Source organism: Mobula hypostoma, chromosome 27 (assembly GCF_963921235.1).
Source record: "Mobula hypostoma chromosome 27, sMobHyp1.1, whole genome shotgun sequence".
Lineage (NCBI taxonomy): Eukaryota > Metazoa > Chordata > Chondrichthyes > Myliobatiformes > Myliobatidae > Mobula > Mobula hypostoma.
In genome coordinates, this window is record NC_086123.1 from 3,557,551 (window position 1) to 3,580,761 (window position 23,211).

A 23,211-nucleotide genomic window follows, 5' to 3' on the forward strand; every position below is an offset into this window, starting at 1 on the left:
CCCCTAACTCTCTTCACTGTCCCCCAAACCATCCCTACGAACCTTAAAAAAAAAGCCCTGAGAGCAGTAACCTCAACGCCGACCACAGCTCATTGCCACCTTGAAAAGGAAGACAAACTCTTTATCTCTCAATCTGTCTCGTCATGGCTCTTTCAGCATGGTTCTTTACCTGCCACTTCTCTGTGAATGTAGCCGTGACGCTGTATCCTGCGTTCTGTTATTGTCTACGACCTCGATGTACTCAGGAGTTGACCACGTGGGTTTCCTCTGAGTGCCTCCCTTTCCTCCCACATCCCAAAGACGCACTGGTTGGGGGGTTAATTGGACCTTGTAAATTGGCCTGTGATTAGACTATGGTGAAAAACGGGGGGATTGCTGGGTGGCACGGCTTGAAGGACCAGAAAGACCCGAAACACGCTGTATCTCAATAAATGAATGAATAAAAAAAAGTTTTGCAGTGAGTTGGATAAGCGGCAATGTAAAACAATGTTTTCACTCTATCTTGGCACTCATGACAAGGATAAACCAACCACCAGTTACTGATATTTGTTTTACAGCTTCCGTGCGCTAACATCGCTTTGGCAGTGTTTTCTGCAGGCATCGGAGGAACTTTTCAGTATGGATATAATCTTTCCATCATTAACGCTCCGACCAGGGTGAGTGCTGGCTTTCGTTTCCTTTCCCCTGGAGACGTTAAAACCGCATGTGTGTGGCTCGCACCTCCACTGACCTGGATTCAAAATTGATCTCGGGTGCTGTCTGCACAGAGTTTGCATGTTCTCCCTGTGACCGTGTGGGTATCGCCCAAGTACTTTGGTTTCCTCCCAGTTCTAGAAACGCCTGGGCTGGTGGACTAACTGTCTAGTGCATGTTGTCCCCCGTATGGAGAGATTCTCTGTTCTGATTGCCGGTTTAGACGTGGATGCCTGTTGTAACATGAACTGAAAAGTTTAAGCCCCACATTAAATACCAGAGGACATGACCAGCACCGAGATAATGCTGCACACTCAGAGCAGATGGATTCTTGATAAACGGGTGCGGGATGGAAGTGTAACGGTTAGTTCCCTGTTGCTGTCTGTGAGGAGTTTACATGTTTTCCCTGTGACCACGTGGGTTTTCTCTGAGTGTTCCATTTCCCCTCACGTTCCGAAGACATACGATTAGCGTTCGAGGGCCGTGGCGTGCTCTGTTAGAGCCGGAAGCATGGCGACACTTGCAAGCTGCTGGTCTGATTTGATGCAACTGGCGAGTTTCACTGTATGTTTTGATGTCCGTGTTGTAAGTAAAGCTAATCTTTCTTTCATGTGGAGATGAGGTCACAGTCATATTAGCCAATGATCTTACTGACTAAATCCTGCTCCTGATGTGTGTGTTTGTAACGTTACAGGTTTGCAGTGTTTGGAATCTAGTGGTGATCTTGTTCTCAGTGTCTACCTTGTATCCACTCTCCAGGATGTGCAGGCTTTCATTAATGAGACTTGGTTTGTTCGGACCGGTACTAGTCTGGATAGTAGTCTCCTGAAGCTTCTGTGGTCTATCATTGTTTCAATTTTTACACTTGGTGGACTTCTTGGGGCATGGTTGGGAGTGCACCTAGCCATCAAATTTGGTCGGTAAGTCTGCACTTTTTTAATGTAAAGATTTGATTTTAAAGATTAGCTTTATTTATCACATATACATCAAAAGGTACGGCAAAATGTGTCATTTACATTAAATCAAACCATGCTTTCAGTGCCACCTTAGCAAGCTTACAACTCACGAACCTTAACTGTACATCTTTAGAGTGTGGGAGGAAACCAGGGTACCCGGAGGAAACCTACATGGTCACAGGGAGAACGAATGAACTCCTTAGAGACGGCGCTGGAAATTGAACACCAATCTTGCAGCTGACGTTGTAAGATGTTGCCACCATAGCATGCAAACCTAATCTAATCTAATCTAATCTAATTAATGTATTGTTCCTGGTGTAATCAAGAACCTCCACTTTAAATATACCCAATGATTTGGCCTCCACGGCCATCTGTGGAAATGAATTCCCCAGATTCGCCACTTTCTGGCTGAAGAAATTCCTTCTCATCTCTGTTCTAAAGGGACATCCTTCTTTTCTGAGGCTGTGCCTTCTGGTCCTAGACTCCACCACATCCTCTTTATGTCCATTATTACCTATTTTCTGCAGCTCAGTAGTGTGTGAACACTACTCCCCTCCTCACTAACTTGCATTGAGAAACCTTTCACCCGTTATCCTTTATTGAACAGCTTCAGTTCCAAGTACATACAGTATACCTCTATTTTGAAATGTCCCTATCTCTACATCTAAAGCTTTGGAAGTTTCTGTACTCATCTTGTTGAGTCCACTAAAATTTAATCAGTCCTCTTTTACTGTCAGTTCCAAAGCTGAAAAGCATAGAACTCCCTTTCAGGGCCACTCTGCCCCTCTCCCCTTCTAGAATATTCCCTTGGCCAGGCTTTTGGTCATCTGTCCTAATATCGCTTCATGAGGCTCAGACCCCTGAACAAGAACATTACAGCACAGTACAGGCCCTTCTGCCCATGATGTTGTGCTGTCCTTTTAACCTACTCCAAGATCAATTTAACCCTTCCCTCCCACTTATGAGGGGTGATTGATAAGTTCGTGGCCTACGGTAGAAGGAGTTGTTATTAACTTTAAACTTTCTGGATTATCACTCAAACAGTTGAACTGCGCGTACATGTAATGAGAGTGTCTTGGACCTCCAGGTGGTCCACAGCAGGGGTGATTGATAAGTTCGTGCCCTAAGGTAGGAGGAGATGAGTTACACAGCTCTCATTACACGCACGTGCAGTTCAGCTCTTTGAGTGATTATGCAGAAAGTTTGAAGTTAATAACTCAGCTGCTTCTACCTTAGGCCACAAACTTATCAATCACCCCTGCTGTGGACCACTTCTGGAGGTCCAAGGCGCCGACTTCTACAAAGAAGGGATCCGTATGCCCCACCACCGCTGGACTAAGTGTGTAAATGTAGGAAAAACAAATGTGCTAGGTTTTCTAAAATTGACTACTTCTACCTTAGGCCACAAACTTATCAATCACCCCTCGTAGCTCTCCATTTTTCTATCATCCGTGTGTGTGTTTTTAATGCCCTTATGTATCTGCCTCTACAACAGCCCCGGCAGCATGTTCCACAAACTCACCAATCTCTGAGTTACAATAAAAACTTACCTCTGCCATCCCCTTATACTTTCCTCCAATCAGCTTAAAATTATGCCCCCTCGTATTAGCCATTTCCACCCCGGGAGAATTTCTCTGGTTATCCACTCAGTCTATGTTTCGTATTATCTTGTAGGCCTCTATCAAATCAGCTCTCACCTCCCTTTTCTGCAAAGGGAAAAACCCTATAGCCTGCTCCACCTATCATCATAAGATATGCTCCCTAATCCAGGCAGTGTTCCGGTAAATCACCTCTGCAGCCTGTCTGAAGCTTCACATCCTTCCTATAACGAGGCGACCAGAATTGAACACAATATTCCAAGATTGGCCTAACCTGAGTTTTACAGAGCTGCAAGATTTGGATTTTTGTTCAATGATTTCCAACGAAGTGTGTGGGGGGAAAGAGACTCTAGATGATGCAAATCTGAAAATGAAAGCAGAAAATGTTGGAAACACTGAGCAGATCAGGCAGCGCCCGTGTAAGGAGAAACAGAATTAATATTTCCGGTCAAAGAACTTCCAGTGAACTTTGTGCTGTGGAATGGTTTGCTTCAGTAAGCAAGTAGCAAATGTGCACAGTGTCACTGCAGGTGGGGCAGGTAGATCACAGCTCCAGGGACCCAGGTTCAATCCTGTCCTTGGGTGCTGTCTGTGAGAATGTCTGCATGACTGTGGGGCACTGTTCCCTCTGAGCTGCGTGGTTGCGTGGCCGCGTGATGACTGAAATGCTCCCGTGCACGTAGCCTTTGTTGCTCTGCAGCCGGAACTGGGCGCAGCTAGAAAAAGTTTATGAAACTTTGTTGCACTGCGTTTCATTATATCTTTCAATTAAAAAAGCAAAAGTATGTCATTTAAGAAGTTTCATTCTTACCATTTTCCTGCCTTGAAAAATTATTCAGGCCCCAAACCTTTGTTCATATAAATGAGTATTACAACCAGGGATTTTGATCAATTTAACTGAGAATTTTTATTTGTGAATCACGTGCTTTTTTTTTCAGTAGAGCCCAAAAACAGGGAAAAATATGAAGACTAAACATTCAGAAACCGAAATGCCAGCAGTTCAAAAGTATTCATCTCTTTTGCTCTGTGCTTAGCTGAATCATCTCCTGCATCCTGCAGCTAATACAGCCAGTAGTCATTCTGGATAAGCCTCTATTAGCTTTGTACAACACGGTGGAGCAAGATTTGCCCAAAATTTCTCAAGCTGTGCCAGACATGTTGCGGAGCGACGGTGGACAGGAACTTGAGGCCTTGCCAGGCACGTTCTATCGGCTTCACGTCAGGATTCTGACTGGGCCACTCAAGGGCATCAATTTTCTTCATTTGAAGCTGCTCCGTGGTTGTTTGGAAGTGTTCTTAGGGTTGTTGGCCTGCTTAAAGATGAACTTCCTCCCCAGCTTAAGCTTTCTGATAGAGGCCAGCAGTTTTTTTCAAAAAATCTAGGATCTTTCTGTATTTAGCTGCATTTATCTTGTCTTCAATCCTGACCAAATTTTCAGTCCCTGCTGCTGAAAAGTACCCCATAACATGATGCTACCCACACCATTCTTTACAGTAGGGGTGACTTACCTGGCTGATGCGCAGTATTAGATTTATAGCAAAGGTACTACTTAGTGTAGAGGCCAAAAAATTCCACTTTAATCTCATCCAACTACAGGACCTTCTTCCAGATCTTTACAGTGTCTTCAAACTGACGCTTTGTGAAGTCTCTACAGGCCAGGATGTGCTTTTTTTTAGGTGTAAATCTAATACTGCTAGATCATTACAACACGGTACAAGCCCTTTGACCCATGACATTGTGCTAACACTTTAACCTACTCTAAGATCAATCTAATCCTTTCCTCCTACATAGACCTCCATTTTTCTACTACCCATGTGCCTGTCTAGAAATTTCTTAAATGTCCGTAATATATCTGTTCCTACACCACCCCGGCAGCACACTCCACACACTTATCAGTCTCTGTAAAAAAAAACAACTTAACTCTAACAGCTGCTCTGTACTTTCCTCCAATCACCTTAAAATTATGCCACCTCGTACTAGTTATTTCCACCTGGCTGTCCACTCAATCTATGCCTCTTATCTACTTGTACATACATATCAAGTCACCTCTCATCCTCCCCAGCTCCAGTGAGGAAAACCCTACCTATCTGCATCAGACATGCTCTCTAATCCAGACAACATCCTGATCAATCCCACTGTACCCTCTCTAAAGCTTCCACATCCTTCCTAAAATGAGGTGTTCAGAACTGAACACAATACTCCAAGTGTGGTCTAGCCACACTTTTTGTAGAGCTGCAACATTACCTCGTGGCTTTTGAACTCAATCCCCTGACTAATGAAGGCCAACACACCAAACGCTTTTTTAACCACTCTATCAACTTGTGCTGCAACTTTGAGGGAACCCTGGACGTGGGCTCCAAGATCCTTCTGTTCTTCCACACTGTTGAGAATCTTGATAAAACCCTACATGCTGCCTTCATGCTCGACCTTCCAAAGTGAATCACTTCACACTTTTCTGGATTGAGCTCCTTCTACCATTTCCCAGCCTAGCTCCATATTCTCAATGTCCCATTGTAACCACGGCAACCTTCTACACAATCCACAGCACCATCAACCTTCGTGTCATCTGCAGGCTCACAAACCCACCCTTCCAATTCCTCATCCAAGTCATTGATAAAGTTCACAAAGAGCCGTGGTCTCAGACCAGATCCCTGTGGAGAAGCAAAGTATATCGGGTGCAAAAGCTACCCCCATTTGGGTCTACTTGCATTCCTCAGAACTCCCAGGGCAGCCCTAGCTCTCAGAATGATGTAAACACGTGGGGCCTTCATTCAGAAAGGTTAAGGACCACTGAGGTGGAGAATAGAGCCAACACGGAGCTCAAGGGGGGAACCAGCAGCTCCTTACGCTACGTTTTCTGAAGTTTCTCACGTGGCATCATCGAGGGCTCTGATTCACATCTTACAGTAAAGGGAAAGGCCAGTTCCAAGAGAAGGTCTCTGTCAACTTCCTCATGGAACCCAAGAACAGGTCAAGTGTGGCTGCTCGCCTCTTGCCCATCCCTGTAAACAGATACTTCGTCAAGTAAACATAAATGGAATCAGGAACTGTCAGTGCTGTAGGTCAGGGGTCCCCAACCCTTTTTGCACCGTGAACCGGTTTAATATTGACAATATTCTTGCGGACCGGCCGACCGTGGGGGGGGGGGGGTAGTGTTCAAGTAGGGTTAAACTCACCTCAAAATGTCTTTTACAGTTAGGGTTGCCAATTTTCTCACTCCCAAATAAGGGACAAAAGTAGCAGTCAAATCCCGGGACACTTTACCCCAGGAAAGACTACCAAGACCATGAAGCCTTGCACCTGTGTGCGCATACGTGTACGTGCCGATTTTTTCCCCCACCAATCGGTTTTACCTTCTTCTTCTCGACTATGCATTATTTCTACTTTATATAGGTTGTGTATTTATCATATTATTTCTGCTTTCACTATATGTTAGTGTTATTTATTTTCGGTTTTATGTGTTATTTGGTATGATTTGTTAGGTTATTTTTTGGGTCTGGGAACGCTCAAAAATTTTTCCCATATAAATTAATGGTAATTGTTTCTTCACTTCACGCCATTTTGGCTTACAAACGGTTTCATAGGAACACTCTACCTTAGCGGGGGAAATATGGGACAAGGCTGGTTCCGTATGGGACAAACTAATTTACCCCAATATATGTCCTGGCAAATAAGGGACAGTTGGAAACCCTATGGTCAAGTTCAACAGTGCATGACAGGGAATGAGGGAAGGTGCAGCTGACTCATATCGTTTCCTCGCGGCCCGGTAGCACATGCTTTGCGGTCCGGTGGTTGGGGACCGCTGCTGTAGGCACGGAGGTTCATTTACTCAGCCAGCTATCAAACCTGAATACTTTCTGTCTGTATGCTCTATGGTCCAGCGCTCATTGTGGAACGGATCAAGTTGGGTCTGTTAGCTCATTAGAGACCAACATATTCAAGGCTGTTTAATCTCATTTCATGTACATATGTGTAAGGAGAGCAAAATAATTGTTACTCTGGACCCACCAAAGATAAAGAACATAATAATAAAGGAAAACACACAATTAATATAAATGAATGAGAGAGCCTATGTAGTGTAGATTGATTGTATGCCCATAAAGTGACACAAGGCTGTACATAAGGTGACTGACAGGAAATAAAAAAGGAGTGGTGGGTTAGTGGGTGGAGGTGTTGATCAGTCTTGCTGCTTGGGGAAAGCTGCCGGTTTTGAGTCTGGTGGTCCTGGTGTAGGTGCGATGTAGCCTCCACTCTGGTGGGAGTGGGATAAGCAATTGATGAGTGGGGTGTCTGGGATCCTTCGTGAAGTTACTGGCCCTTTTCCGGCACCTTTCTGTAGATACCTATGTCCTTGGTGGGTAGGCTGGTGTCAGTGACGAACAGAGTAGTGCTGACTACCTTTGCCTTTGTGTGCATTAACCATTGTATTTGTGTGTTTCAGCAAAGGGACGCTCTTGATTATCAACATCCTTACCCTGGCCGGATCCACCTTGATGGGAGCAAGTAAACTTGTTGGCATTTTCGAATTTTTAATAGTGGGCAGGTTTCTTGTGGGACTACATTCAGGTATGGGAACACTGTGTTAACTCTTCCATACATTCAGGAAAACTTGCCCCCAAGTGGCAGCTGAATCAGACTTTTCATGTGAATCCGTTTCACCATTATCGCTTAGCAATGTGTAACATTATCTGCTGCTGACTAGTGGTTTAAGATTTTCTACTTATTTACTGCTCCCAGTGAATTAAGGCAGAAGCTAATTGTTGTAAAGCAGCTGGTTTCTGAGTTGTAAATATTTGGTTCTGGAAGAAATAATTGGGCACAAATTTCTGTGAAGCCTCTTCAGAGGTTTAGAACATAGAACATAGAACAGTACAGCACAGTACAGGCCCTTCGGCCCACAATGTGGTGCCGACCCTCAAACCCTGCCTCCCATATAAGCCCCCACCTCAAATTCCTCCATATACCTGTCTAGTAGTCTCTTAAACTTCACTAGTGTATCTGCCTCCACCACTGACTCAGGCAGTGCATTCCATGCATCAACCACTCTCTGAGTAAAAAACCTTCCTCTGATATCCCCTTTGAACTTCCCACCCCTTACCTTAAAGCCATGTCCTCTTGTACTGAGCAGTGGTGCCCTGGGGAAGACGCGCTGGCTATCCACTCTATCTATTCCTCTTATTACCTTGTACACCTCTATCATGTCTCCTCTCACCCTCTTTCTCTCCAAAGAGTAAAGCCCTAGCTGTATTGTGAAACCCCAGCCATGAGGCACTAATCGGGTAGACTCCCATTACTGCATTGAGTTACAATGACCTGTCATAGCCCATTTGACCAGACCAGTCTTTATTCTCCTTTAGATTTCAGAAAAAGAAAGCTTTGCATTCTCTCTACATACCCTGATGGATGGGTTGCGGTTCCTTCCTGAATTTCATAGAGTCACAGAACACTATAGCACAGAAGCGGGTTCTTCAGATTATCTCGTCCATGCTGAATTATTATTGTGTCTAGTTCCATCGACCCACACCCGGACCATAGCCCTCCAAACCCCTCCCATCCATGTACTTATCTAAGTTTCTCTTAAATGTTGAAATTTCTGCCAGAAGCTCATTCCACACTTCTACCACCATCTGAGTGAAGAAAGAGGAGATTGTTCCAGGGGAGCACAGAACATCTTCAACAAAGCAAAAAAGACCTTGGTGAGAGACAGAGTGGTTTCCCTGTCTGCTCTGGAATGCTCCCCAAGGTGAGGGTGCGTTCCTGGAGGGGCACAGTCAACACTATTTTCATTGCTCAACAACTTCGAGAAAAGTAGTAGGGGTAGGGTCTGTAAATGGCCTTTTCAATCTTTTTAAATTCTTTGGCTCTGTCAGTTAAGATTTGCAAATAGCCACCGATGGAAATCCATCGCCAAAGCAGAAAGCAAGGCATGATACTCAGCAAAGGGTTTACAACAGATCCGATCTCGGTGAAGACTGGTGTCGGACCAAGGTGAATGCATTTGTGTACAGCAGGAAGCCAAGCCCAGAACCATTGTCAGTGTGTTCACTGCAGCATATGAGCCCGTGGGCCTTACAAACACCCACAAGATGGAGAGTTGTAACCAGGATACCCTGCTGCACCACACGGTCCACCGGTAATAAAGTGAAACACGAGAAATTGTTGACCACTTCCAATACCTCAGGGAGCCACACACACCCATACCCACCCCCCCTTTTGTACCTGTTTCTTTCCCCTCTTCCAACTACTCCATCTGCCATCACTGGGTCCCCTCCCACTACTGTTCCCATCTGCCCTCCCCATCTCCTGTATTTCGTTTCATGCTCCACTTCTTCTCATATCAGACTCCATCCTCTTCAGCCTTTGTTGCCTCGTGTCACCTCCCAGTCTTTGTCACTATTCCCACTCTTCCCTCCTCTGTCTGCCTCCTCTAGATCCATCTATCATTTGCCAACTCTTAAAGCATGTTCCAACATAGAACTCTACAGCACAGTACAGGCCGTTTGGTCCATGATGTTGTGCCAACCTTTCAACCTCACCCTTTGCCCCACATGGCTCTCCTTTTTTTTAATTATCCCTGTGCCTGTCTGAAAGTCTCTTAAATGTCTCTAATATATTTGCCTCTACCACTAGCCCTGGCAGGGTGATCCACATACCCGCCACTTCCTGTGTAACAAAAACATACTCTGACAGTGGCAGATGGGGTGTAGTGCCTGGAGACGTACGGTCATGCTCTTCGGTAGAAGAAATGAAAGCATAGACTACCTTCTAATTGGAGAGAATATTTAAAAATCTGAGGTGCAAAGGGACTTGGGAATCGTAGAGAGGATTCCCTCAAGGTTAATTTGCAGGTTGAGTCAGTAGTGAGGAAGACAAATGTGATATTAGCATTCATTTCAAGAGGACTTGAATATAAAAGCAAGGATGCAATATTGAGGCATATAAGGCACTGGTGAGGCCTCACTTGGAGTATTGTGAGCAGTTCTAAGCCCCTTAAGGATGTGCTGACATTGGAGAGAGTCCAAATGAGGTTCACAAAAATGATAGCCGGATTGAAAGGCTTATCATATGAAGAGTGTTTGATGGCCCTGGGCCTGTACTCACTGGAATTCAGAAGAACAGGGGAGTGGATCTCATTGAAACCTCTGGAATGGTGAAAGGCCTCAACAAAGTGGATGTGGAGAGGATGCTTCCTATGTTGGGAGGGTCTAAGACCAGAGGACACAGACTCAGAATAGACGGGTATCCATTTACAATGGAGACGAGATGGAATTTCTTTAGCCAGTGTGTAGTGAACCTGTGGAATTTGTTCCCACGGGCAGCTGTGGAGGCCAAATCACTGGATATATTTAAGGCAGAGGTTGATAGATTCTTGATTGCTCAGGGCATGAAGGGATGCAGGGAGAAGGCAGGAGATTGGGGCTGAAAGGGAACTGGATCCACCAGGGTGAAATGACAGAGCAGACTTGATGGGCCAAATGGCCTAATTCTGCTCCTTTAGCATATGGTCTTTGGAATGTGGGAGGAAACCGGAGCATCCAGAGGAAACCCATGCGGTCATGGGGAGAACGTGCAAACTCTTTGCAGACAGCAGTGGGAGTTGAACCCAGGTTGCTAGTGCTGTTATAGCTTATGCTCACCGTGCTGCCCTATCAGGCAACCAGGATCACCATGCTCCCCTACCCTACCAGGCAAACAGGAAAAAGGATTCAAAGATGTGCTCAGGGTATCTTTAAAAAAACAAGTGCACCATGCCTACTGTCTCCTGGGTATTGCTAGCCCAGTGGAGAAGGAGTATTTGGGATGGTATTTCCAAGCTGGAGGCCTTGCATCAGGAGAAGGCAGTGACTGCGCAAGCTGGGCAAGGGCACACCACTTTATAAACTGCACACACTAACAGGTACCTCCAGCTTCATCTGTGTAAGACCTTCATGGCCTCATCAGCTTAAACAGTGCTCACGGAAGTGAAGTAGGAGGAAGTTATTCAGAGTTCCAGGCTGCTGTCAGGAGAGATCCTGTGCATCAGAGATCATAAATTCATTCCCCGAAACTCCTTTCTTATGCGCATAATCTCATACTGAATTCAGATCCCAATAATTTGAATCCTGCCCGTTGAGGTTGGGCAAACTTTACATCAGGAAACACTGACCATTGGCAGGTTTATAACACTGAGTACTGAGAGAGGCACACATGGACTTGCGGAACGAATGCTGACTGTTACTTTTCCATTCACCTGCTTGCAGGAGTCAGCCTGTGTGTGCAGCCTATGTACCTGGGAGAAATCGCTCCCAAGGCCCGGAGAGGAGCCATATCTATGGGAACCTCAATATCCCTATCGTTAGGAATTCTAATTGGCCAGGTGATGGGACAAAGGTAAGGCAGTGAACATTTGGCACTCATGATTAATTTTATTAGGAAGTTTACAGTCAGTGGCCACTTTATTAGGTACACCCGTACACCTGCTCGATTTGATAGAGGTATATAAAATTATGATGGGTGTAGATAGAGTGAATGCAAGCAGGCTTTTTCCACTGAGGCAAGGGGAGAAAAAAACCAGAGGACATGGGTTAAGGGTGAGGGGGGAAAAGTTTAAAGGGAACATTAGAGGGGGCTTCTTCACACAGAGAGTGGTGAGAGTATGGAATGAGCTGCCAGACGAGGTGATAAATGCGGGTTCTTTTGTAACATTTAAGAATAAATTGGACAGATACACGGATGGGAAGTGTATGGAGGGATATGGTCCGTGTGCAGGTCAGTGGGACTAGGCAGAAAATGGTTCGGCACAGCCAAGAAGGGCCAAAGGGCCTGTTTCTGTGCTGTAGTTTCTATGGTTTCTATGGATAGAAGCTTCCTTCACTGTGCTGTCAGAATTTGGAACAGCCTTCCAGAAGCTGTGGTTGGAAACATCTGCGACGATGGGGTCCAAGCCTTCAAGAGTCGAGTGCACAAACACCTATCATCTCTGGGAGGGAAGTCACACACTTCTTCATAAGCTATCATGAAGGGGACCAGGATGGCAATGCTTGGTTGTTGGTAGGTAGGGTTAATACCCGACTTTCAAGAGCACTTGTGAGTTATGTTCCGGCTGGACTTAGTCCTTAAACTGCTGGAGAACAGTGCAGAAAGAACGGGTGCTGTTTTCTCCCGGTAGGGATTAGTTTTTAGATCCAAGTGCTCCTGCCACGTTTTGTCACCCTGCAACCTTATTCTTCAATCTCTTTGAATTATGGAGGACGGCATGTGTATAAATATCTCTCTCCAGCAGACCTCATCATGATCATCATTTGTAAATAGTATTTCTACTATTCTTTAATGTTTCTTAATTGTACACATGATTTTGTTATGTTCTATCACTGAGCAGCTGTGAACCACCTGACTGGCCTATCAGAGTTCTCTTTGGGAACTAATTGACTTGATCAGCATTTCTGATCTGGCTATTGTTCACGATTGCACTTAAATTTAAAATAAATGAACATTGATATTGCCTGACTTGCTGAGTTCCTTCAGTATTTTGTGTTTGCTGCTCAAGTTTTCCAGCATTTACAGACTCACTTGTGTTTAGAGTCAAGACTTTTTAGTTTAAACCTCTAAGATATTGTCTTTGAATAGGTGCTAAGGAGATGAGATGAACTGTTATGTTGAACATGAATACAATACATCTTGTATAGAAACCCTGATTTATAAATGATAGTGTTATTGAGTCATGGTTATCACACACTGAAGCAAATAATCAGGCCTTTTGGCCTCTGGTCCATATTAAACTGATCTTCTTCCTTGTCCTGTCTACCTACACCAAGACCATTTTCCTCTGAACCACGACCATTCATGTGTCTGTCCAACCTTGTCTTAAATGTTACAATTGAGCCTGTATCTATCTCTTCCACTGACAGCTCATTCCACACTTGTAACACCCTCTGGGTGAACAAGACTCCCCTCAGATTCCCCTTGACTATTTCACCTTTCTCCCTAAACCTACAACCTCGAGTTCTAGCCTCATCCAACCTGAGGGGAAAAGTGTGCACGCATTTGCCCTATTATCAGTTCCTAAAGCTTTTGCAATCGAAGTCAAGAATGGGGAATGGGGCATAAAACTTGTAGTTTACAGCTGGAAAATGTACAAGATAGAGGGGCTGGGAGAACAAAGAAAAGACAAAGGAGAAAGCAGTTGTGGTTATCTCAGACTCAGACCAAAAATAACTAATTTTCCATTAATAATAATCAACCTATAAAATAGACATTTCAAGTGGTGTGACTCCTGCTATTGAAAACTAATAAGTTTCTAGAAAAATACAGAAGCAACTGTACCGTAACTACTGGAAAATTCACTGAACAATTCCATGTATATAGGTGATTTATATTAAAATAGAAGCAGGCACAGGAAAGTTAAACTACAAGGAAAATGACAATTCTACACCCCAATCCAACACTACCTGTACAGCTCACAACATTGAACCTGAGGAAAGCTCTTTGCTTAGCAGTCCTTGAATTAGAGGCACCGGGGTTAACGTTTCTGTGTCGAGCTGCTTTTTATAGTTGTCTCTGATGCTTGCAGGGAGTTGCTGGGCAGGGAGAAATACTGGCACATCCTGCTGTCCACCATCTGCGTCCCAGCTCTTCTGCAGCTTCTGCTGTTGCCGTGGTGTCCCGAGAGCCCCAGATACCTCTTGATTGACAAAGGACTGGAAAGAAAAGCCCTCCAGAGTACGTATTGCAATTGTCTGTAGAATTCCTTGGAAGACTAGTTCAGCTTTGAGCACCATAGTGTAAACCCGCTTTATACAGTGTGTACGATTCAAAAGTTTCTCCTCAGATTCCTCTTAAACATTCACCTTTCACCCTAAACCTATGACCTCTATAGTGGCGGGACACCCGTTCAGGACCCCTCTTGCACCTCACCTCCCTGTGGGTTCAATGTGTATGGTGGAAAGTTGAGCACATGATCCAGGCAGACACTCTGGGGCAGAGCTGTCCAGGTGTGTAGGACAGTTCTTAGAATTTAGAATTATTTTTAATCTTACATCCATCCCATAACGTGAGGGAGTAAAAATCTTTGCATTATGATCCTGTCGCAATGTCCAGACACATGAATTTAAAAGTCTAATGGCTTGTAGAAAGAAATTGTCCTGTAGCCTGTTGGTCCTGGCTTTGATGCAGTGGCACTGTTTGCCAGGCAGAAGCAGCTGAAACAGTTCATGGTTGGGGTGACTGGTATCCCTGACGATCTTCCAGGCCTTCTTTCAGCACCTGCTGCTATAAATGTCCTCAATGGAGGGAAGTTCACATCCACAGCTGCCGTTTCTCTGATCAGACCAGTGATCATGAGTATTATGTTGAAGAAGGAGAGAGGATTCCACTGGAATACTGGCCAAACATCCCTCTAGGTTCATGTGATCTGCTCCATGTCTCAGTTATTGTGGAACCTCGCAACGGGTAAACTGACTGCAGAGTTTCTCACACTACTACGAACTGTTGTTTAAATGTACTTCAGTGTTTGTCAGCACAGCTCACTGTACCGTACCCCGATACTGAGTGTATGTGAGTTTCTTCAGAGGTAAAAGTAACTGAAGTATTTTGTTGACACAGTTCTTTCTCTAACACTACTGATGAAACCTTTTGTATCGTTTACATTTCCACTTCCAAACTGGCTCATTGTACTGACCCATCGTAGTTTAGGTTCACCTCTGCTTGTCTTCAGCAGGAAGTCCTGTCGTAATGAACTACCTGCCATGTCCCTTTGATGAGGAAGGAACTTGCCCATTTTATAAGATGTTTAACCTATTGGGTCCCCGAAAACTGTTTTCTCTCTCTCAGGTCTCAGGCAATTGCATGGTGCTCGTTCCTACTTGTGTGAATTGGAGGATATAGAGAAGGAGAGGGTGGTGATACAGCTACAACGATCAAAGAGGCTATGGGAGCTTCTCACAGATGGCTTAACTCGACGGCAGTTGATCACTGTCATCTTGATTAACATCGGTCAGCAGCTCAGTGGCATCAATGCTGTAAGTATACAGGTCGGGTCACGTGCATCTTCTTACAAGTGTTGACATTTTCATGGATGCGGTCTATGCATCTTCTTTGATCTACGATTCTATGATCCCCTTTGTTTGTTCCTTAGCAAATGATAAGACAGAATTCCGGAAATGTTTTAATTATATTACGTGCAGTGTGTAACTGACTTGGGCTGTAATCACTCAACATCTGTCAATGAATATCTTTATGTCAGTTTTGCTTGCAGGGATGTTAACTGTCCATTTCTTCACGAACATGAGCAAACCAGCCATTACACTGTGCTTCGATGCAGCCTGGTCTCAGATACGATACTTAGGAATAGATGCAGAAGCTGGAGATCGTACGCTCCCATGGGAGGACTCTGCAGGCTCCCCGGAGGTTTTGTCTGCGTTTGGCCATTGGCAGTTATGACTCAGCACTTCAGTTTGTGCTCTGTGAATTTCTGGATTTGTTCCAATGATCAGCACAGTGCCAAAATCCAAAAACATTACACATTAAAACCAATAATTATGCTTTTCTTTTTTTTACTGAGTTCAGTGAAGGTTCCTGCAAAAGTCAGTGGAACAGGGACAACACTTGCACTTACCCCTGCACACAGACATAGTTGAGGTCACAACGGAGATTCAGGAGAGGATTTTTCAGTGAAACCACAGATTGTACAAAATGCATGGCAGCAAGTGGGCAGACCCCATTTTTAGCTCCAATCGGAACTGAAAACTTATCAGATTCAGATTTATTTGTCACATGTACATTGAAACACGCAGTGAAATGTTTCATCTGCAGTAACAGCCATGTGTTAGTGCAAACCAGCTACGGATGTGCTGGGGGCAGTCCACAAGTGTCACCAGACAATCCAGCGCCAACATTGCATGGTCTCCACGCTCAGCAGAACGACAGAACACAACAAGCAACGAAAGAAAACAACAAACCCTCTTCCTCCCTCCCACCCATTCACACACGTGGACACCCCTCCAACTTCCGACCGGGCCTCTGGGCCTGCGGTCTCCAGCCTTCTCCCTTTTGGCTTGTTTAAAAGTATTGAACAAAGTTAAAATCGAACTCCAAATTCTTTGAACAGATCTGGTTCTCAGGCTGGGTTTTAAATGACTGAAGAGGATTCTGATCTGAAGTTTGTGGAGGTTGGAGCAGATGATCTACCTGTGTCAGTGCACCAGACTTCTAGATCTTTCCATTGGTTAGCAGTCAGAAATACTCTGTGACCTGCAGTGTAAACGCTCCTCATATGGCTTCTTAACCACACTGCAACCTTGCTGTGTGAATGGGTATTTTACATTATTGCCTTTGCATCTGGCAAAGGGAAAGTTCTGCTGCTGAGGATCACATGCTAATTGATAATACATCCTCCTGGAAATCTTGGAATACTCAGCAGGTAGGACAGCATCTGTGGAGATGGAAGCAGTGCTTCTCTTTCAGGAGACTTTCTTTTTCTGTACATGCTGCCTGACCTGCTGAGTGCTCCCAGCACATTCTGTGTTTATTTCTCTCATTAAGGTCCAGGGGGCTTTTGTACAGGGAGTGAGATACTTGTGCCAAATGTTCCCATCTCTATGCAGTCGTTCAGACCAAAATCCCGCTGCTTCTTTCCATGAACATTGTCTCTAGCCAGACGGATGATGCTCAAAATGCATTGCCAGCATAACAATACAAAATAGATTAAAGGCACATGTAAAACCATAGATTATTAAGGTCACTTTTTTTAGGTGCCTTGGAAGAAAATGGTGAAATAAATGCAAATCGGCTTAATAAGGCTGCTTGGAATGGATAATTAGACTGTCTGGGGTTCAAGGTAATCAGTAAATAGTGCTACTGTTTCACAGCTCCACAGGCCCAAATTTAATCCTGGTCTCCAGTGTCCTTTGCGTGGAACTAACATACTCTCTCTGTAACCCTGTGGGCCTCCCCGGGTACTCCCACATCCCAAAGACAAGCAAATGAATATAAATTACCTTCAGTATGGGTGGTGGAAGGTTTGGGGCAGAGCTGCTGGGCTTGTGAGGGAGATTAAGTTGTCGGGCAAGAGGTGGGGAAAAGGGATTGATGGAGCTGTTCCTGGAGCCAGCGTAGACGGAATGGTCGCTCCCCTTGGTGGGGCTGCTGGGTTTGAACGGTTGCCATCCGCGATGCTGCTGGAAATGTTATTGAGAACCTGAGATTTGTGGATTGGAGTGTAGCTGAAACTAACTGTAGGTCATATTGGCCACTTTCAGTTCTTTGTTTTTTTTTCATTCTACTGATTGGCAGGCTGGGGGGTTTGGGGTTTGATGGTCTTGTTTCTGTTTCTCCGTGTGGGTGACCTGTTAGTTGTTGTGCGAGGGAGAGGTCGCGGGTTTGGGGTTTGTGAATTTTTGTTTCCTTTTCTTTTGAGCAGGGGTGGTTGGTGATTGATGTCTTTTCTTTCAACTACTATTTTATTTTGTATTTTATGGCTATCTGAAGAAGACAAATCTTAGAGTTGTATTTTGCATTTATACTTTGATAATAAACGGAACATTTGAACCCTTGAACGAAGGATTTTGCATCAGCCTTCACTGTGGAAGGCACGAGCAGTGTGCTGGAAGTTCGAGAGTGTCAGTGGACAAAAGTGTGTGCCGTTGCTGTTATTAGGGAGAAGATACCTGAGAAGCTGAAAGGTCTGAAGGTAGCTAAGTCACATAGTCCAGATGGACTACATTCCAGGGTTCTGAAAGAGGTAGCTGAAGAGACTGTGGAGGCGTTAGTAATGATCTTTCAAGAATCACTGGATTTGGAATGGTTCCAGAGGACTGGAAAATTGCAAATGTCACTCCACTCTTCCATAGGGAAGTAGGCAGGCAAAAGAAAGGAATTATAGACCAGTTAACCTGACCTCAGTGGTCAGTGGTTGGGAAGATGTTGGAGTCAACTGTTAAGGATGTGGTTTTGGGGTACTTGGAGGCACATGATGAAATAGACCAAAGTCAGCTAGGTTTTATTAAAGGAAAATCTAGCCAGTCAAATCTGTTGGAATTCTTTGAGGAAATAAGCAGGATAGACAAAGGAGAGTACGTGAATGTTGTGTACATACTTGGATTTTCAGAAGGCCTTTGACAAGGTGCTACACATGAGGCAGCTTAACAAGATCAGAGCCCATAGTATTACAGGAAAGATATTAAGATGGATAGAGCATTGGCTCATTGGCAGGAGATAAAGAGTGGGAATAAAGGAAACCTTATCTGGTTGGCTGCTGGTGGCCAGTGTTCCACAGGGGTCAGTGTTCTTTTTACGTTGTATCTGAATGATTTGCATGACGGAATTGGTAGCTTTGCAGCCAAGTTTGTGGATGATACAAAGACAGGTGGAAGGGCAGGTAGAGCTGAGGCTGCAGAAGGATTTGGTCAGATTAGGAGAATAGGCAAAGGAGTGGCAGATGGAGAACAGTGTTGAGAAGTGTGTCGTCATGCACTTTGGTAGAAGAAATAAAAGCATAGACTATTTTCTAAATGGAGAAAATTCAAAACATCTGAGGAGCAAAGGGACTTGGGACTATTCGTGCAGGATTTCCTAAAGGTTAATTTGAAGGTTGAGTTTGTGGTGAGGAAGGCAAATGCAATGTTAGCATTCATTTCACGAGGATGAGAATATAACAGCAAGGATGTAATGTTGAAGTTTTTAAGGCTCTGGTGAGGCCTCAGTTAGAGTATGGTGAGCAGCGCTGAGCCCTGTAAAGAAGAATGGATGTGCTGATGTTGGAGAGAGTTCAGAGGAGGTTCGTGAGACTGATTCCAGGAATGAACGGCTTATTGTATGAGGAGTGGTTGATGGCTCTGGCCTTTACTCGCTGGAATTTAAAAGAATGAGGGAAGGATCTTATTGAAACCTGTTGAAAGGTGAATGTGGAAAGGATGTTTCCTGTGAGGGGAAATCTAGGATCAGAGGGCACAGCAACAGAATAGGTGGATGTCCGTTTAGAATGGAGGTGAGGAAGAATTTCTTTAGCCAGAGGGTGGTGAATCTGTGGAATTCGTTGCCACAGGCGGCCTTGAGGGCCAGGTCATTGTGTGTATTTAAGGCAGAGGTTGATAGGTTCCTGATTAGTCAGGCATGAGGAGAAGGCTGCAGAATGGGGTTGAGAGTGAAATGGATCAGCCTTGATGAAGTGATGGGACAGACGCCATGGGCGAATGGCCTAATTCTGCTCTTATCTCTTATGATCTCATAAACACCAGCCTTGACTGTCCATTCTAGGTTCTTGCCCTGTTCATCTCTTTTAGACTTTCCCCTCTCACCTTAAACACAGCTCCTCTGGTATTTGACATTCCTACCCTGGGTAAAAAGACTCTGTTTCCTCTATGCCCCTCATAACTCTATGTACTCATCAGAACTCCCCTCAGTATCCAGCACTCCAAAGGAAACAATGACAGTTTGATCCGTCTCTTCTCGTAGCTCATGCCTTCTAAGCCAGGCAGCATCCTGGTAAAAATGTACAGTATAGCCAACCATGAGCAGTTCTGGTGTTCAGAGGGAGCCTGGCCAACAGTGCAATAAATAAATCTGATTCTGAATCTGAAACGGAAGCCAAGTGGACAAGAAGCAAGTGCAGCAGTCTACGTTTACTTTTCCAGTTATTTATCAGTCAGGAAATGATGTGCTTAAATAGTTCTAATGTTTAAAATGTTCTGTATTTTTCAGATTTACTTCTATGCCACTTACGTATTCGAGACAGCTGGAATTGGCCAGGCATACATCCCATATGTTACTATGGGAACGGGGGTCTGTGAGTTTTTCTCAGCCTTATGCTGTGTAAGTAGAAGATATCTGCAAGCCCATCAACAGCCAAGCATTTTATCAGCAGCTGGTGAGACTGCTTTCATTGTCAGGTTGATATCCTCCTTGTAGAGAAAGGAATAACTTCGAGGATATCAGTGGAGCTGAATGCTGTACTTTCATTTGAGACTTTGGCTAAATTCAACCAGACTCGAACATAGGTTTAAAGTAAATGTCAAAAGAACGCGGAAGAGAGATGATTTTAATATAAGGCAAAAGAGACTGCAGGTGCTGGAATCTGGAACTAAAACAGAACACTGGAAAATCCCAGTGAGGAGGCAAAAGGTGGAGTTGACATTTTAGGTCAGGGTGTGGGACTGAGAGGGAACAGGACAGATTGTAAGGTAATCGCAATGCAGGGGGAGGGGGGGATAGAGGCTGGTAGATGATGAGTGGAACCATCTGGGCAGATGGAGCCAGGGGGAGCAGGAGGTGGTCATAGGGAGAAGAACACTGGATGGACAGGTAAGTGTGAGAGAAGGACACCAGGTGTGTGGGATACCTTTTCTTAGTGTGGGTATAATCTGGAACCGAATAACTGCAAGGGTGAAGAACAAGGGAAACATATGCAATACTTTTCAACCAAGAAGAAAGTAGTAAAGGTAAGTGAAATTGTGACATTGAACCAGTGAAAAGGCCAGCAATATATCCTCCTCACTGCTAACACTGCCACCCAGCTTCGTGTCATCCGCAAACTTGGAGATGCTGCATTTAATTCCCTCATCCAAGTCATTAATATATATTGTAAACAACTGGGGTCCCAGCACTGAGCCTTGCGGTACCCCACTCGTCACCGCCTGCCATTCTGAAAAGGTCCCGTTTATTCCCACTCTTTGCTTCCTGTCTGCTAACCAATTCTCCACCCACACCAATACCTTACCCCCAATACCGTGTGCTTTAAGTCTGCACACTAATCTCCTGTGTGGGACCTTGTCAAAAGCCTTTTGAAAATCCAAATATACCACATCCACTGGTTCTCCCCTATCCACTCTACTAGTTACATCCTCAAAAAATTCTATGAGATTCGTCAGACATGATTTTCCTTTCACAAATCCATGCTGACTTTGTCCGATCATTTCACCGCTTTCCAAATGTGCTGTTATCACATCCTTGATAACTGACTCCAGCAGTTTCCCCACCACCGACGTTAGGCTAACCGGTCTATAATTCCCCAGTTTCTCTCTCCCTCCTTTTTTAAAAAGTGGGGTTACATTAGCCACCCTCCAATCCTCAGGAACTAGTCCAGAATCTAACGAGTTTTGAAAAATTATCACTAATGCATCCACTATTTCTTCGGCTACTTCCTTAAGCACTCTAGGATGCAGACCATCTGGCCCTGGGGATTTATCTGCCTTCAATCCCTTCAATTTACCTAACACCACTTCCCTACTAACTTGTATTTCGCTCAGTTCCTCCATCTCACTGGACCCTCTGTCCCTTACTGTTTCTGGAAGATTATTTATGTCCTCCTTAGTGAAGACAGAACCAAAGTAATTATTCAATTGGTCTGCCATGTCCTTGCTCCCCATAATCAATTCACCTGTTTCTGTCTGCAGGGGACCTACATTTGTCTTTACCAGTCTTTTCCTTTTTACATATCTATAAAAGCTTTTACAGTCCGTTTTTATGTTCCCTGCCAGTTTTCTCTCATAATCTTTTTTCCCCTTCCTAATTAAGCCCTTTGTCCTCCTCTGCTGAACTCTGAATTTCTCCCAGTCCTCAGGTGAGCCACTTTCTCTGGCTAATTTGTATGCTTCTTCTTTGGAATTGATACTATCCCTAATTTCTCTTGTCAGCCACGGGTGCACTACCTTCCTTGATTTATTCTTTTGCCAAACTGGGATGAACAATTGTTGTAGTTCATCCATGCAACCTTTAAATGCTTCCCACTGCATATCCACCGTCAATCCTTTAAGTGTCATTTGCCAGTCTATCTTAGCTAATTCACGTCTCATACCTTCAAAGTTACCCCTCTTTAAGTTCAGAACCTTTGTTTCTGAATTAACTATGTCACTCTCCATCTTAATGAAGAATTCCACCATATTATGGTCACTCTTACCCAAGGGGCCTCTCACGACAAGATCGCTAATTAACCCTTCCACATTGCTCAAAACCCAGTCCAGAATAGCCTGCTCTCTAGTTGGTTCCTCGACATGTTGGTTCAAAAAACCATCCCGCATACATTCCAAGAAATCCTCTTCCTCAGCACCTTTACCAATTTGGTTCACCCAGTCTACATGTACAAGGCCTTGGTGAGACCACACCTGGAGTATTGTGTGCAGTTTTGGTCCCCTAATCTGAGGAAAGACATCTTTGCCATAGAGGGAGTACAAAGAAGGTTCACCAGATTGATTCCTGGGATGGCAGGACTTTCATATGAAGAAAGACTGGATGAACTGGGCTTGTACTTGTTGGAATTTAGAAGATTGAGGGGGGATCTGAAATTGAAACGTATAAGATCCTAAAGGGATTGGACAGGCTAGATGCAGGAAGATTGTTCCCGATGTTGGGGAAGTCCAGAACGAGGGGTCACAGTTTGAGGATAGAGGGGAAGCCTTTTAGGACCGAGATTAGGAAAAACTTCTTCACACAGAGAGTGGTGAATCTGTGGAATTCTCTGCCACAGGAAACAGTTGAGGCCAGTTCATTGGCTATATTTAAGAGGGAGTTAGATATGGCCCTTGTGGCTACGGGGGTCAGGGGTATGGAGGGAAGGCTGGGGCGGGGTTCTGAGTTGGATGATCAGCCATGATCATAATAAATGGCGGTGCAGGCTTGAAGGGCCGAATGGCCTACTCCTGCACCTATTTTCTATGTTTCTATGTTTCTATATAGTAAGAGGCTGGGGCCTAAAGCATGTTTCTCAGAACAGTTTTGCAGAGATGCAGGGAACTGTGCCAATTGTAGTGAGATTATTGTAAGATCTGGTAATGGCAAATCTCAGGACTCAGCTCTTAAAGGGACATGCACACTGCTGCACTCCTCCAGCTACAGATGTTTTGACAAAGGGCCTGCAACTTGTTTCTCTTTCTACACACACTCTCTGACCTGCCGAACAGCTCTGTTCTTGTTGCCAACTTATGTCATCTGCAGTTTTTTAAAAAATATTTTCATTTACTGTCTCAGAGAAGCCTAGTCTGTGTAGGCATTCATG

The 23,211-nt window shown here is 44.5% G+C and overlaps 1 protein-coding gene across 1 annotated transcript in view; it reads left to right on the forward strand.

The window, feature by feature from the left end:
• slc2a11b (solute carrier family 2 member 11b) overlaps positions 1-23,211 on the forward strand; it is a 77,749-nt gene that overhangs the window by 23,691 nt on the left and 30,847 nt on the right. The window contains exons 2-8 of the mRNA XM_063034152.1: positions 558-656; positions 1,453-1,613; positions 7,690-7,814; positions 11,489-11,618; positions 13,798-13,946; positions 15,057-15,244; positions 19,923-20,033. Of these exons, the coding sequence (XP_062890222.1) occupies positions 558-656; positions 1,453-1,613; positions 7,690-7,814; positions 11,489-11,618; positions 13,798-13,946; positions 15,057-15,244; positions 19,923-20,033 (963 nt within the window). The remainder of the gene's footprint in view (positions 1-557; positions 657-1,452; positions 1,614-7,689; positions 7,815-11,488; positions 11,619-13,797; positions 13,947-15,056; positions 15,245-19,922; positions 20,034-23,211) is intronic.